Source organism: Astyanax mexicanus, chromosome 6 (genome assembly GCF_023375975.1).
Source record: "Astyanax mexicanus isolate ESR-SI-001 chromosome 6, AstMex3_surface, whole genome shotgun sequence".
NCBI lineage: Eukaryota > Metazoa > Chordata > Actinopteri > Characiformes > Acestrorhamphidae > Astyanax > Astyanax mexicanus.
This window is the reverse complement of record NC_064413.1, coordinates 13,502,329-13,519,434: the sequence shown is the minus strand read 5'-3', so window position 1 is coordinate 13,519,434 and position 17,106 is coordinate 13,502,329. Positions and strand designations below refer to the sequence as shown.

Genomic DNA, 17,106 nt, shown 5'->3' with positions numbered 1-17,106 from the left:
CTTTGTTCGTGGCCTTCCTGGCGAGGCTGGTCGAGGGCAAAGGAGGACACCCCGCCACCCTGTTCGCGAGGTTCTGGCTGGGGTTCGCCCTGAGAAGGGCGATCCCCTGGAACGGGATGGCGCCGTGGTCCGTCGACCGACCCTGGCATTACGCCAGGGCGGCCGACTTTGTGAAGGACCACCCGTGGTGCACAGAGGACGGCGCCGTGCTCGACCACCGGCGCCTTTACGCGCGGGTGGCGGGACGGAGCCGGGGAGGGCGCGACGATACGCCCGCCGAGGGCGCCCAACTTACGTTGGGCGGCCCTACAACCCCTGCTGGTTGGACGGGGCCAGCAAGGACCTGCACTGGTTGGCCGCCCTCGACCGCCTCGCGGTCAGGGAGCGCCTGCACAGGCACGGGATCAGCCACACCCCCGCGTGCCCGATGGGCTGCGGCGGGGAGGAGACCGTAGACCACGCCATGTGGTCTTGCCCCGTCGCGGTTCGCTTCTGGGTGGCGGTCTCGGGATGGTGGAGGTCGACCGGTGCCGGGTCCGTCCCGACCAGGGAAATGATTCTGTACGGGCATGGATTGAGCGCCGTGCCCCGCAGAGAGGCCAGGCCTCTGTGGACGGCCGTCTCCGTGGCCAAGTGCGTGCTCTGGGGCACGCGCTGCGAGTGCCTCAGGGTAGCGGAGCCGCGGCCGGACATGAGGCACCTCTTCCTCGCCTTTAAGGCGAGGTACGCCACGGTCTCTCAGGCGGGGCGGGAGCCCGGAGAAGGGATCATCAGGGTGGGCGTGGGGGGCAGGGGAGAGAGGTCCGGCTTTGCGGGCCCGACGGTGATGGGGAGGCCCTGGTGGCCCCGCGGATGATCATCCGCGGGCAGGTCCTCTCGCTCTCTCTCCGGGGGAGGGTGGGGGTCTACGTCCGCTCCGTCCGTCCGCTGACAGGGTGGGGGGTGGGGTAGACTGAATATGGGCTGTTTGGGCAGGTTGGGGATAGGGTGGGTTGTGGTTTGTGGTGGGTTGGTTTTCTTTGGGGATTTGGGGGAATGGATGTTGGGGTGTTGGTGGTGGGTTGCAAATGTGTAAATGGTTGTATAGCCTGTGGAAATGAAAAATAAACGCGCTGGCTGATAAAAAGAAAAAAAAAATCTGTTCTTATCAGTTTAATATCTGATATGCCCTCTATATGAGGGCTACATATTAAATGGATTTTTAGAACAGGGAGCCAGAACAGGAGCTTGCTCCTTCTGCTCCACGCATCGACCTGGTATTGCAGTACCTCCAGGAGCGGTGCACCTTCCTTACAGCGGTGCAAAGAAAGAAGAAACGACTGGGTCGTTGGCTAAGTGCTCAAGAGGGCTGGAATTGATCGGGGGATGGTCAGTTCCTGTGATCTGTCTTGTTTTTTCTCTGCTTGTGTTTTGAAGTGAACCCATGCATGCTTGTGTTGTTTTCTTCTTCTGTTTGTTTATTTATTTATTTATTTAATTCTGTACTCGCTGGCAGGGGAGGGTCTTTTTCGCGCGTTTTCCGTTTTCCCTCCGTTTTTGTTCTTTTTTTTTTAACTTTTTTTTTCTTTAACTCGATATGTTGTTTGGCTTGTCTCTTTGTGTTCTTTTGTGTCCCCTTCTGCTCTTTAGGCAAGGACAACCGTCCCGCTCAGGTGTGACGTCATCAGGACTCGTGCGTTTTAACTGGAGGAGAAGACAAAAAAGTTGAAGGTTGTCTTCCCTCTCAATCTGCCCTTGCTCCCTGCCTTCCTCCAGCTGCCTCGGCCCTTTCTGGACCTCGGAGGGGTTTGTTGGGTTGCGGGTATAGCTCGGGTTTCTCTTCATTCACGTATAAATCTTTCGCCTTTTACTAAAGATTTCCGTGGAGGGGAACGTTGACGAGTATTGCTTATTTTTTGAAAGCTTTGCTTTTAGCGAAGCTGCTCATTTCAGTACCAAAAAAAAGAGAGAGAGAGAGAGAGAGAGAGAGAGAGAGAATGAAAACATGAATGAATCAATAAATAAAAAATAATAATAAAAAAGAATAGACTAGGAAGGAATGATGACAAAAGAAAACGGTAAAAAAAAAAAAAAAAAAAAAAAAGTTTGAAAGGAATAATGGTAAAAGACAGACCTCTTTGAACAATGGCTAGAGTAGGGTGACGTTAAATGGGTGGGACATCTGTTGGCTTCGCCGCTTAGTAGCTACATAGTAAAAAGAAGGGCCCCGCAACCAGGTGGCGATATTCGGGTTATCGCTTCTCGGCCTTTTGGCTAAGATCAAGTGTAGTATCTGTCTTTTTAAAGACGGGCTGCACTTGCCTAAAAGAGCAGGATGGCGGAGGAGGCGACCATGCCGGCCCGAGTGGTGCGGCTTAAGAACACCGTCAGGGTGGAACTGGCTAAGGACGCCCCCCAGGACGTGAGGGACCGGTTTGGCTGGGACTGGCTGGTGCTGAGGGTCCTGCAGGGGCTTCTGGGCATCGAAAAGAGCAAAATTTTCTGCCTCCAGGACTTCTCTGGCGCCGGCTTTCTGGATGTGACCCTTTTCACCTACCTGGACTGCTCGGCCTTCTTCGAGGGGTGCAGCCGACTGAGAGACCACGACCTGCTGCGGGGCATCATCTTCTCCCCGCTCTTCGCCCTGGAAGAGGTGCCTATCACCGTCCACCTCTACAACCCGTACGTGGAGGACGGGATCATCCGCGCCTTCTTGGCCAGGTACTGCAGCGCCGTGTCGATGGGAGAGCGACTCCGGGGAAGGTACGGCATCTGGAACGGGAAGCGGCGGTTCCAGGTCCGGCTCCGGGCGGATCCGGCAGCCCCGGGGGCTTTCCTGCACCCCCCGGGGAGCTTTGCTATCGGGCCCCACCGCGGCTTCCTCCACTACCCGGGGCAGCCTCTGTACTGCCGTCGATGTGGAGGCCCGGGCCACGCCAAGGAGGCGTGCCCGGGACTGCGCTGCCGCTTCTGTGGGAAGGACGGCCATACCGCGGTAGACTGCGAGGCACCTAAGGCCTGCAGTATCTGCAGGAGCGACCAGCACCTCTTCCGGGGCTGCCCGCAGCGGACGGCGCCAACGGCCGGCAGTACCGAAGACCGCCCGGGACCCAGCAAGGCTGCCGGCGTTCTAGCCGGCCCCCCACCCGGCCCGGCGGCCGGTCTGGCAGAGCCGGTAGAGGATGCGGCGGGTCCTTCCGACCCTCCACCGCGCCGGGACTCGCCTGCAGCCAGCACTCCGGTCCCAGCTCCCCGCCCGCCACCCGAGACTGGCCGAGCGGCCCTGGAGGGCCCGGCCACGGGAGATCCGGCGGCCCAGCCCGGCCCGGAGGACACCGCCGACGAGCCCGCCCTGGGAGCGCGCCCTGACTCCGGTCATGGGGTCTGGACCCCCCTCAACTGGGCCGAGGCCCTGGAGGCCCTCGACCTCCCCAGTGCCCGGCAGTCTGTGGACTGGGCGGAGGACGGCATCCCTGACAGCATGGAGGAAATGGACACGGGATCGTCTCCGGGCCCTTCCAGGGTCCGGCCCGCCGGGGACGCGGGGGGCGACCGAGACAGGGAGCCCAAACGCCCTCGCAGCACGGTGGGGAGTGAGTTCGACCTCCTCTCCGTGGAGCTCTCCGGGGCTGGGGACACCCAGCCGCCAGGGGCGGGGACCCAGCCCCCGGCCACCGCAGCCTTCCGGGACATGGAACTTTCGCCCTCACTACGCAAAAAGACAGCGTATCTGGGGGTATCTATATCCGGAAAGTTTCAAATTCTGTGCATTTCCGGGTATATCAGGAGCATATACGGACTGCTTCCAAATACGGAGTGTGTCTGAAGTCCGGAATGGGAACATTTCTACACGCGACATATCAGGAATCCGTATATCTATCACGACATGTCTCGTTTCCGGAAATAACCACATCGTATTTTACAGGATACTGTGGCATATACACACATATCCTGACTCCTCATATCAGGAATGTTTTCATGGCTTTATTAGACAATTGTTTTATTTATTTTATTTTTATTATATATTTTTTATTTATTGGTACAGGATGTAAGCTATAGCATGTATGTCAAACATATTATATAAATAGGTTACTATGGCAATAATTCAGTATACATTTTATATATTATTTGCAGACAAAATAAACCAGTCATGGATTTTTTTTTCAAAAATGTTTTTTTTTATTATTTTATTTTGTTTTTCCATGGTGTTCACTTTCAAATTAAACTTTTTCCACATATTTTTGTTTTGGCCGAGAAAGCCCAACGCACTGCAAGTGCAAAAACGCACTGCAAAGTCTCAAAACACAAGCAGTCCCAGTCCCAGCAAAAGTAAGTTTTATCTGTTTTTTGGTTAATATTCAGTCGGTTTTTTACTTTTAAATTAAACTTTTTCCACATATTTTTGTTTTTCTTGTGCCGCTGGCGCCTCTCGGGCGGAAAATCCCTCATGTTTTCTAGGTCGGCTAGTGCATGGCATGACACCGGTTCGACGGTTTTCATCCAAGACCTGCTGGCACTGCTGCACAATCGCGGTTAGCCTCTTTTCTCTCCACCTTGGAGGTTTCACGATGAATACCCCTTTGTCATCTTCATCACTTTCCTCATCTGACATGAAGTTGGGATCTGCATTAAGGAGATGGTCAAAATCATCCTGGCTTAGAATTTCACGGCCAACTTTCACTCGTTTTTTGAACAGCTGAAATAAAGACAGACATAGCATATGAGTAACATCGACACTAAATCAGAAAATAAACGATTATTATACTATTCTTCTGTATTACTTTATGGAATAACAATGGGATTATAACCTTTCAAGAGGCTGTTTATTCACTTAAAACTCTGAATAAATTAAGTAGAATATGTGCTGTCTTTATGTCTAAAGCTTTGCTCACTTTGTCTCATCAAACCACAGATTTTACCTATGTTAGGAGAAAACAAAAAAGTTTAAGGAAACAAAAAAACTTTTAAATGAGAAGACAACCCCTTCATACATGCAGTTCATATTATAAACATGCACAAATCAAAAATGAGGTGTTGGGACCCTTCTACAACATGGTATTTTATATGTGCGCGTCAAGTGAGGGAGTTCTGTTTGTCTAAATACAAAAAATGTTTTAATAAACTGTTGAACCGCCATGCTACATGCATGTTGCACGCTTTAGCAACAGACCCAAAGGCATTTTTGTGCGTATAAAATGTACTGCTTGTGGTACCATGCGGATTTATTATTGCATATGTAAAAACCTGACTGATTCAATAGAACGTTGCATTGAGGATGAAAATTCCTGTGCAACCTACTGTGTAGCATGACGCAGACCAATTTCAATGGCAATGTTCAATGAGACGCACAGGTCTTGTAGCTCTAGTTCAAAAGTCCAAACTGGTCCACCCTGCAAAGTGGATCACGTGCTTTAGGTGCAAAAATACGGTGGCCGAGAAAGCCCACCGCAGTGCAAGTGAAAAACGTGCTGTATTATCGCAAAACACATGCATCAGACTGAAAACACCAGCTCAACGTTAACCAAACGCGCTGCAAATTCAGACACAACCTGCATAAACAGATAGCACATTCATCAAAACCATAACACCTGTAAAACATTAACTGAACACGCTTCAAATACAGAAAACACTTACAAACTTCCAAAACACACACAAAAGCCTCACAACACAACGGAAGATTAATCAAGATTAAATATATTCCACTGTATTTGGCTCGAGGGACGTTTTATATATTGTAAATCAGAGTATGGTTTAGTGTAAACTAGGGTTGCAACGGTATGAGATTTTCACGGTATGATAACCGTCTCAGAAAATACCGCGGTATCACGGTTATCACGGTATCAGTTTGTTACATAAATTATTAAACTGACCCTTAAAGAAATTACAACAAAGGTTTTTTGTTCAATTAAATATCTATTGTAGAAACCTGGAACAATTATATAGATAATGTCTCCTTAAAAAAAATAAGCTGTACACCATCAGGTGAAGGAAACCAGGTTTTTCCACTACTCTTAAGGGCATTAAGAGTGTATATAAAAAATATATATATAATATATATATAATATATATACACACACATACACACACGTTACACACATTACATGTCCTCTAATAAGTAAAGATCATGTATTTAAAAAATTCAGTTAAATTATTTAAGTTTAAATTATTTAATATCTGATAAACTGAGCCTGGGTCAGTGTCTGATCAACAACTCTTGTAAACGTCCGTTTTACTGCCAAGTTGCTATATAACCAGATACTGCAGAAAGAGGGGATTTATTTCTGACATGATCCTCACAATAGAGATTTCTATTTTAAGGCTTTCACACAGAGTCTGGTTTTAACATATGAAAAACAGGCACGTCAGAATTAGAAAATGAACGCATGTAAATGAATGGCGTCTTTCACATCCAGTCCGGCAAGGACCTTTACACGGACACGTGAATCCATCGTAGCACGCACTTCACGCCTGTACCTGCGTGCCCAAATTTCGGATAACTCAGCGCTTTTGCGGGCAAAAATAAGACTTGTTCCTGTTACAAGTTCTGTTTCACCGTAAACATTTGCTGCAGGAACATTTAAGGTGGACTGGGAAAAACTAAAACTGAATACGAAGCTGACTTGATGCATATTCTGTGAGTGCTGAAACATAACATGTCAGACTGAGAGGGACAGCAGAAGGCTTCCTTCCTCTCAGATCGCCCTGTCTGAGTGTAATCTGCAGTGTTTCTCTGTAGATGTACACCTTATTCTCAAACAGAGTGTGCCCCCATAAATTCGATTTTCAAAAAAAGTAATGATATTTTACGTGATGGTTGGTGAACTAAATATGCTACATGTTTATTAATTAAAGTTAAGTCAGCTACTTTCTCATTTATACATTTTATTCCACCTTTAGAAAGTAGCACATTCAAATGGTTCTGTCCACTTTTCAGCGTCCCCCTGGAAACACTTCCGTTGTGTTGTGAGGCTTTTGTGTGTGTTTTGGAAGTTTGTTAGAGTTTTCTGTATTTGAAGCGTGTTCAGTTAATGTTTACAGGTGTTATGGTTTTGTTGAATGTGCTATCTGTTTATACAGGTTGTGTCTGAATTTGCAGCACGTTTGGTTAATGTTGTGCTGGTGTTTTCATTCTGGTGCATGTGTTTTGCGATAATGCAGTGCGTTTTTCCACTTCCACTGTGGTGGACTTTCTTGGCCACTGTATTTTTGTATTTTTATTTTTTTATATTTATTTTTGGAATGTGGGAGTTTGTGTGAACACGAATGATGTATCTAATCCAAATAAAAAGTTCACATTCAGAGTGGTCTTTGTAATCTGATTTAACTATGGTGCATTCAGGAAAATCTTACCCTGTCACGACGACTAGTAAGGGTTTTCTTCCTTTTGCTCACATCTGTTGTGCCCTCCAGGTCAAGCTTCTTCTGCGACTTTAAATTTTCAAAGTATCTGTTGCATGCCTCTTAATAAAACAAACAAAACATATAGGTTACCATAAAATTTATTATCACACATAACCTAATAACTGACTGGAATTGTAAGCACTAGACAATCAGGTTGTGTTTTATCAGGAATAACATCACAGAAATGATTTGGTCCCTGCTTTTATGTCACAGCTTTAATGATATTCATGATAGCACACAACCTTGTGTATTCTATGCTTTTATACAAATGTTCTACAAATGTTTGTTAATTCCCTGTTTACAAGTACTTTTAGATTTAACATAATTGATGCAAATTAATTATTTGTTTATTAGAGTAATATATTTTACTGCAAAAGTAAGGCTTTATTACCCATTATGAATAATAATTTGTTTAATTACGTTTTAAAATATGGAATAAAAAATATTCAGTTACAATTATACATCAATATTCTACACACTTACTTCTCAACAGACTGTCTGGACCCCAGGCATCTCCAGAGTCCTTAATGGCTTCAGTGACTGACTTTGTCACCTGCTCATTGTGTTTTGACCTGAAGCTGAAAAACATAAAAATTTTGATTGTAAAACTGTGATAACTGTCAAGTCCCTTACATCATCACAAAACCCTAAACAAACTCTTTCACATGGCCATGGGGTTCTTAGGTGGGGTTCCAAAAACATTCAGAATGTAATATCCTCACAATTAATGCCATTCTTTGGCGTTTCATTTTGTAACTAACAAACTCATTATACCATATACATTATGAAAGACGTCTCCTCTAACTAAAGTTGCTCTCCTACTGAACATATGCGCTCTATGTCAAAGCCACTTAAAAATACAACAAGTTTCTCTTATCCCTCAAGGTTATAGGTGACAAATACATTTTGGAAAATGCTCATAATAATCATGTTTAAAGCTATGAAGTACTTGCAGCTTACAAGTACTTACAAGTTACAATGTTTAGGGAAACACATCCTTGAGCTCCATTTTCTGAGAAATACACAGCAAATTTACTTAAACCAAAAGGGTATCCTCAATTTTAAATGGGTACATTTGGGGCTGAAATGTGTTGTTATATTGATATATTATTTAAAAATTATGATTGACCACCATGGCAACTGACAATCTGCTGTGTTCAAACCTTAAGCCAGTTGAAGCAGGTACACTGGTCTTTTTGGGCTAAAAGCATTTTTTATTCACTATCGCAATAACAGCAATTAGATATTTTGCACAAATCGTTCAGCCCTAAATGACAGTATGCATTTTAATAAGCCAAAATCAAAACAAACATTTAGCATTGTCATTTCAGCCATGTACTTTGACTTTCTTTAGGAATACTGCATAGTCCATCAAATTTAAAAAGTCATGTGCTTTGAAATGTTTGCAGTACTTTCTGTATTTTCAGTCTTGCATAAAACATGTCATAAACAAAATGTGTACCAGTCATTGGGTCCCACTTTCCACTGCAAATCCTCCCCAAGCTGTCTGTGGACTTGTCGCACCGCAGCCTAATTATGGTTAAAAAAAAAAGTGAATTAAACATACATAAAACGTGAATGTACCTTAGACTACGAATTAAAATAGATAATAGATAATATTAATTAATAATGTGCTCACTTACAGAAAGGCCCCCAGGCACTTTTACGCCACTACACGAAGCATGTTTCTTTCTCACAGACAGGACTCCATCGAGCTTTTCCTCCATCTCCCTAATTGCTCTTCCATTGTTTCGGACTTCCTCCTTTAGCTCTTGGATATTTGTCACAATCCCAGACATGACTCTATTTAAAATAACAACAAGTTAGCAATTTGAAATGAATTAAATAGCAATAAATAGTTAATTGACTATGTGGTGACAGACAGAAAATGTGGACATGAGTCTAACACCACAAGTTTTAATCTTCACCCTGATCATCCAAGCATCTTTAACCTCTTACTGCAGAAGCGCCCTCTAGCGGGCCCGCCGGCGGGCCCGTTCTGACTATGTAAATTAGAATGCTTAAAAGCGTCAAATATTCTAAACATACCGACCAACTAACCTTCTCATATTCATTAGAACTACTTTAACTACCTGCATGCAAATTTACAGCCATCTACATGAATCCAGTCGCCAGAAATCTCCAACTGAAAACAGCCTGTTTTTTTGTGATTTTATGTGTCATTTCATCAAAAAAATATTAATATTACCCTGAGATGGACTTACATTAATTTATTTTATCACAAAGAAACAAAAAAATATTAAAATCTTGTTTTATAGAGACAGATTAATCTCTACATTAGACTGGGGCGCTCTGGAGAGATTTTGAAGCCTTTGGTGACGCCTGGTGGACACCTTATATATAATGCAGTATTCTTTCCCAGGCTTTCAAAATAATGTTTTCAAATTTTGTAATTTGTTTGACAAGACCCTAATAAACCAGGAAATGTAGAGAATGATTGGCTAATCATCACCAACATCCATACACACACTATAAACTCAAAATATAATAGGCGCTTTTTGTTTTTTTTTACATTTTCCTCTGCATATAATGTTCTCAAATAGATCCTAAATAATGAAAATTCCCTCTTGAAAGTGAATTACTGTTTTGTCCCAAGTGTCTACTTCAGTTTAAGCCCTGATTGGTCATTGTGCTATATGTAAAACTTAAGATATCCAGTGTGATAGCATAGTAGTGCAAATCGCATGAAAATGACCAAAAAAAGGGATCTGCATTAAGGGAGCAAGGTAAGTTACATTAGATTAACATGTGCTGATGATAATGATGCATGATAATAATAATAATAATAATAATAATAATAATAATAATAATAATAATAATAATAGTTCTATATAGCTAGCTACATACACAGCTACATACATACATACATACATACATACATAAGGTTACATACATACATATAGCTATGACATATTTACATATAACAGTGCTTATATAAATTATGTCAGCCCTTAACCTGGTTAACTAAACTGTCAGTGACATTAAACAGACAACTATAGATAGCTTAACTAGGTAGCTATTTACGATTTCAGAAATACCAGATTTTATATTGTTTAATGTTACTCTGTGTACTGTTATTAGCTTGATAGCTAGCTAGCTAGCTAACGGAAAAACAACAACCTAGCCCTGTCTATGTTTCTTTAAATAATAAACAGGATCTTTTTTTTCACTAAACTGTAGTATAAATATTGTATTTAATGCAGCCAGCCAGCAATTTTTTTGGCAGGAACACTTACTGTGGAAACTAGTAAGTTATTGCTAATGGAAGCTAACAAATTGGCTAGCTAGCTAGCTTTTAGAAATTTATATTTATATTCATATACTCAATTTTTTATTTTTATTTATTTATTTGTTTGTTTGTATATTTAGATTTTGTAGCTATATTGCTTGACACTTCTGTTCTGTCCTCTTCAATATTGCATTTGATGTATTGGGCTAGCTAGCTAGCTATGGCTAATTAGCTAGCTAGCTAACATACATACTGCGCCTTAATCGCAATATTAACCTTTATTAGCTATTTAAATATGTATACTTACTTCCAAACATCATCCAATGTTACACCATCCGAAGAATTAACGTTATCCCATGGAGGACCTGGAGATCGGAGGGTGGGTGCCTCCTGGTAGCGGGAGCTGCGTCTCCAAGCCGCTGCCATTTCCTCTGGCCCAACTGAGGAAGGGCGAGGGTAGCGTCGAAAAGATGGTGATTGCTCCATCTCTAGCATAAATACTTCAGAGTAATATTAATTTTAAACTTAAAAATTTAACTTTTAGGATGTGTAATAATAAAACAAGTGATTTCTACCTAAGTAGTTTAGCGCACAGAGACCGCCTAAACCCTTCTAATTTGATTTTTTTTGGCGCCTTGTGACACGCATGCGCAGTTCTCTCTTGTGCGCAGCGCGCGCTTTCTCTCTCTCTCTCTCTCTCTCTCTGCGCGCATTTAACTTTTAGGATGTGTAATAATAAAATAAAAATAAAATAATAAAATAAAAAAATAAAAAATAAAATAATAAAACAAGTGATTTCTACCTAAGTACAGTTTAGCGCACAGAGACCGCCTAAACCCTTCTAATTTGATTTTTTTTGGCGCCTTGTGACACGCATGCGCAGTTCTCTCTCGTGCGCAGCGCGCGCTTTCTCTCTCTCTCTCTCTCTCTCTCTCTCTCTCTCTGCGCGCAGTGATGTCTTCTCCTAGTTCTTGCCGTAAACGAAAATATTTACAGAAATTTTGCCCTCACTGCAATTCTTATGTATCAAAGTCTACATATTATAGACATCAGGACGAAAGGAATCTTCTGACATACTCTGAAAATGCACTTGACAAGGTAAGATCGATACAGAGCTGGCCACTTTTCTACTCAACAGGTAAGCTAGCTAGCTAGTTAGCTAGGTACTTTAGCCTGGTAATGTATCTGTCATACAGCCGGCGAATTATCACAGCCGCTAGGTTAGCTTACTAGGAACGGGCAATTAATAAAAAAATTGAGTGTTCTCGTTCATATCAGTGGTCTTTGTGCAGCTGGGATAAACAAGGCAGAGGTTAGCTAACTTACCTGAGATAGCTAACGCTAGCTAGCTAACCTAGGTTAGGTTAGATAGCTTAGGTTGGCTAAAATGGTCTCGGAAAACTGTTTATTTGGGCGAGTAACGCGCTTCCATTTATTTACAGTAAGCTTAGATATACAATATTTTGTCCAGTGCTGAGGCTGGAGCAGTATTAGCATTAGCCGCTTACCGCAGCTCACCGGGGCTGGCTAGAGTTAAATTAGTTAACCAGTCTCAGTGCTTAGAGCCCAGTGAATGACCTTATTAAACCCACAGTCAGTATCAGAGAGCCATAAACAGCCTGTTTTGGGCTCATACAAGAGGTGCAAGCATTACATAGTTTTTCTACATTTGTTTAGCATCCGTTTCATTTTGCAACTTTACAAATCTGCAGTCAGCTTCTGGTTCAGAACTTTCCCTGTCCATTTTCACCACAAGGTTATCTACCTAGCATCACTAGAATTAACTTTAGGATTCCATGGTGGAGCTAACCTTAGTTTATCTTAATTTGTTTAAGAACTGTAATCTAACCAACCAACGGCAGCTGTATTTCTGTCACCAGAAGGAAAGTGCTAGAATGAGAAGTGAGTAGTTTTTGGATACATTTATGCAAAGTAATATGAAAACTGGGTCGTAAACTATAGACTATGACCCATACAACGAAAGTCAATACATCACGCCATGCATGTAAAAAAAACCCTGTGAAACCGATATAATATAGAAAAAATAGTGATTTATAATTTTGGTCATACCGCCCAGCACTAGTGAAATATAATTTTCTTTCATGCATTAAGCATTTCAAACCACTTGTACACAACATTATCCAGTGATGTGGATGATTTATGTTATTTCTCATATTTGTCTTATAAACAGTGTCACCAAGATCTCTCCAGTGAAAACATTAGACACACACCACATTGCAGCACAGTAATAAAGGAGGTAAGAATGAATATATATCTCCAAAAATCTCATAGTAGTTTTATTACATCAGACCTAGGGCCTTTGTACGCTGTTGGTGATTTTGTTTCTTTTTTTCTAGGTGGAGTCAGATACACAGATTGAGAGTTCAGCAGTGGAAAATTATGAGTCTGAGGTAAATTTGAGTTACATTTTACAGTATAATATGTACATGAATGCATGCTGTTATTGTTATGATTAAGCACAACGTTATCTGTCTTGAGAGTGCTGATAATGTGTCTGGTATTTTCTTCATGTTAGCTTGGAACCAACCAGCTCAGGCTTAAAATTTCATGGTTGGATGCGACTGATTTTTTATAATCAGGCCAAATTTTAGCTTCGTTGTGCGTAATTTGTGAGAATTTGAGATAGGAAGCAATGTCTGATTAACTGCCCAAACGAGCTGTGAATGAGCAGTCGGAGGGGAGGAAGGATGTCTGACAAGCCAGAAATTTTAGTCGCATGGGTGAGCGGTCATGTGAGTCATTTCCTCTAAATCGCCCTCAAACATGCAGATTAAGCTGTCAGAAACGCACACGATTTCTAAAATCGCACAATGTGTGCCTGTAGGACATTATTTTCTTGAATTGGAAACCATTCTATAGAGGATATTTACATATATTTTGCAGATTACATGAACTTGGTGGGAAATAAAAAATGATTAAAGTACAGTTGAATTTGTTAGGTAATGTCATTTAGGGAGTTGACGTTAACATCTGAAGTAACAACGGTAGCTGCAGTGTATAAATCTTATTTAATTTTTTTTTCAAGGTAGAGAATGACGACACACAGAATGAAGATGAGCCTGAGGAAAGCACCCTTGCATCTGATGTTAATGCTAATGATGAGATGGAGCAAGAACATGACAGTGAAGTACATATAATTTCATTACATTTATTTGTTCTGCAAGATAGAAGGACATTATAGTTCCAGGCAGAGCATTTTAAGCCATTTTATTTTGGTCTGCAAAAAAGACTGCAAAAGCAAATATGCAGTTGTGGTCAGACGTTTACACAAACTTGTCATAGACATTAATATCTAGTGGCTTATAAGATCTGGGTTCACAACTACACTCAAGTAGTTGCACTTATTGAGGTGTGTTCAATGACTGCAAATATATTTTATCTGGCATTTTTGGTACGTAGGATTGTTTGTGACAATATTATGAATAAATTATTGAATAAGTTACTAATTAAAAGTAGATTGAATTAATTAAATATTTTATTTATTTATTACATTTTGAAATAAAAGCTTAAATATTATATTTACCGTGATTCACCTATCCTCCTTTGAAAAACGATTGCTTGCTCCTGTTAGCTCGTGTTTTAAACAACGTTCCCGCTGTCACGACCAATATGACCAGCGCTTGTACCAGATTCACCATGTAATGTTCTACATTCATCTTGAGTTTGGATCTTAATGTTGCTAAAATCAGCTGGACTCTGAGCAAGAACACACAGTGTAAGAGTGTTCTCCGTCCTTACATACCCAGCGGAGAACATTCCGAGGCTGATGAGAATAAGACCTGTGCTGGTAAACGGAATCTTGAACTTATGAATAATCAGAACCAAGTTAGGTATTCTTTGTACCAAATAAGCAAGCATTTAACAACTTCAGTGTCGTTTTTATGTTTAATATGGATTTTAATGTGCCGCTAACTTACTTGAGACATACTTGAGCCTAGAATTTCTAAAATATAACCTCTGACATGTATGACAATCATGTGATTTTCATTCAAAACAAACATGTATATATATTTAAAAAAATGGCCTAAGAGATTCTAAGAGATATACAAGAGAGTATATACAGTATTTACAGCATCTGTTACCCTTTTTAAGTTCATTACAGAGCGCTTTTAATTCTATGCCAGGTATTTATTAATTTATTTGCTCCTTGTCTAAAATTCATTTGAATTGTACAGTTTAAAATATTTGCTTTGTAGAAAGTGAGGAATGCAATTAATTAATAATTATTTTTTTAATCGCCAGACAGCACTAATTGTAATGTGTTTTTATGTAGGTGGAGGATGATATGGAGGTATGGAGTGAAGAGGAACCTGAGGACAGTGTGTTCACACCTGCTGATGACAAGATGGAGCAAGATGACCACATACCTTTCATCACAGGACTTTTATTTGTTCTTGCAAGGTGGAAGTCACACTTCACAGTTTCTGACAGAGCATTCGAATCAGTTTTAACCATTCTTAGACATGTGATGTTAATTTTGACCTCTATTCTGTCTGTAGAACCAATGAGACGCATTGCAGCAAGCATTCCATCTTCTCTTTACATGTTTCGCAAGAGACTGAGCATGAATAGAGATGATTTTGCTCAATATGTAGTATGCCCCGTTTGTAGCTCAGTTTACAGTCACGAGAATGCAGTTCTGAACATACATGATGGAAGGGGTAAAATTGTTCGAAAGAAATCTGCAAAATGCTCTCATGTTGACTTTCCAGGCCACAAACACAAAAAGTTACGGAAACAGTGTGGTGCTTTGCTGATGAAAACTGTCATTGGGAAAGGTGAAAGAGAGTTTCTGTACCCAAAACGGACATTTTGTTACCGAAGCATATCAAAATCTTTAGAGGACATGTTGCAGAGGCCTGGATTCATTGAATCATGTGAACGCTGGCGAGAAAGAGAAGTAAAAGAAGGGATGTACACGGATGTTTATGATGGGCAAATTTGGAAACAGTTTATGTATGTCCAGGGTAGGCCATTCCTAGCAGAAGCTAATAATATGGGATTGATGCTCAATGTTGACTGGTTCCAGCCGTATAAAAGCATTCATGATTCTGTTGGTGTCATGTATCTAGTGGTGATGAATTTACCTAGAGAGGAGCGATTCAAAGAAGAAAACATAATAGTAGCTGGAATAATCCCTGGACCACATGAACCCAAAAAGCATATAAATGGATTCTTAAATGTACTTGTTGGTGATCTGTGCAAACTGTGGCACGGTCAGTACCTTAAGGACAGTTCACTAATGGGGAAGCAACTATACCGTGCAGCCATTCTTTGTCTGGCAAGTGATATACCAGCAGCCAGGAAAACTGGAGGTTTTTTGGGCCACATGGCCACCAAAGGCTGTAGCAAGTGTTTGAAAGATTTCTTACGAACTTCAGATAACAAAGTGTGCTATGCAGGATTTAATGATGAAAGTTGGCCCTCACGGAATCATAGAGACCATTGTGAATACGCTAAAAAAGCAAGGGCAGCAGAAAACAAAGCTGAGAAAGAAAGAATTGAGGCCTTGTACGGTGCTAGATACAGTTCTCTTCAGGAACTGCCTTACTTTGATTGTGTTCGTATGCACATTATTGATCCTATGCACAACTTGCTGGAAGGCACAGCTAAACGTGTAATGCAGGTTTGGAGGGAGACAGGAGTGATCTCAAAAGATGGGTTTTCTGCTCTCCAGTCCCGTGTTGATGCCATGAGAATTCCTTCTCATGTAGATTCTGGTATTCCTTCTAAGTTAGAGGCAGCTTTTGAGGGTTTCACAGCATCACAGTGGAAAATGTGGGTTTGTGTATATTCATTGTTTGCACTGAAGGATATTATTAGTGAGGAACATTACAACATTTGGAAAGTGTTTGTCTCGGCCACTAAAGTACTTTGCAGTCGGGTTATTCAAAATGATGACCTAGAAGATGCACATCGATGTTTAAAGTTATTTTGCAATTTCTTTGAAAGAAAATATGGCAAAGAATGGTGTACCATGAATATGCATTTACACCTCCATTTAAGGATAGGATTATGGACCAGTGCATGGGTTCTGGTGTTTTTCTTTTGAGAGGGCCAATGGTGTGTTAGGAGATTATCATTCAAACAACCGTGACTCAGAACTCTGCATGATGAGGAAATGGCTGACTGACTGGCAAGTTGCTGGCAAATGTTCACTAAGTGATCCGTTTTTTGGTGACATTCATTGCTTTTTTAATGGAAGCTATCAGCTCAAGGCAGTCATAACATCTAAACAGTTGGAAACCCTGAGTCATCTTTCTGATGATTCCATACTTGGTAATTACGAGTACAGTGACAATTTGGAGACTTTACTTCCACCAGTTAAAAAAGCCACAATGTCATTGGAAGAAAATGCTGCACTCTTGACTATGTTTGAGGTGATGTATCCCAGCAGCACAATTCATCGTGTTTCCTTTCATTTCTACTATTACGACTCCGGAAGAAATGTCAGT

The 17,106-nt window shown here is 41.6% G+C and overlaps 1 protein-coding gene, 1 non-coding gene and 2 pseudogenes across 2 annotated transcripts; 3 read left to right on the top strand and 1 right to left on the bottom strand.

Annotated features, from left to right (window-relative positions):
* Nucleotides 1–1,112: 1,112 nt before the first annotated feature.
* LOC125802616 (U2 spliceosomal RNA) lies at nucleotides 1,113–1,290 on the top strand (annotated as a pseudogene).
* A 514-nt stretch (nucleotides 1,291–1,804) lies between these two features.
* LOC125802689 (U5 spliceosomal RNA) lies at nucleotides 1,805–1,921 on the top strand. Its single transcript, XR_007439739.1, has one exon. It is a non-coding gene; the product is annotated as a U5 spliceosomal RNA (small nuclear RNA).
* Nucleotides 1,922–2,233: 312 nt separating this feature from the next.
* LOC125802680 (U2 spliceosomal RNA) lies at nucleotides 2,234–2,336 on the top strand (annotated as a pseudogene).
* A 1,804-nt stretch (nucleotides 2,337–4,140) lies between these two features.
* Nucleotides 4,141–11,284, bottom strand: LOC111196955 (uncharacterized protein C14orf93-like). Its single transcript, XM_049480276.1, has 6 exons — nucleotides 10,938–11,284; nucleotides 9,024–9,183; nucleotides 8,843–8,910; nucleotides 7,864–7,958; nucleotides 7,330–7,439; nucleotides 4,141–4,675 (listed from the first exon to the last, which is right to left on the bottom strand). The coding sequence occupies exons 1-6, from the start codon at nucleotides 11,123–11,125 to the stop codon at nucleotides 4,361–4,363; spliced, it is 936 nt and encodes a 311-aa protein (XP_049336233.1). The 5' UTR covers nucleotides 11,126–11,284; the 3' UTR covers nucleotides 4,141–4,360.
* Nucleotides 11,285–17,106: the final 5,822 nt, after the last annotated feature.

Coding starts and splice junctions, on each gene's coding strand:
- LOC111196955 (XM_049480276.1), bottom strand. CDS start 11,125: ATGCTAGAGATGGAGCAATCACCATCTTTTCGACGCTACCCTCGCCCT. Junction 9,184..10,937: donor ACATTGGATGATGTTTGGAA/GTAAGTATACAT, acceptor TATTTTAAATAG/AGTCATGTCTGGGATTGTGA. Junction 4,676..7,329: donor TTACTAGTCGTCGTGACAGG/GTAAGATTTTCC, acceptor TCTTTATTTCAG/CTGTTCAAAAAACGAGTGAA.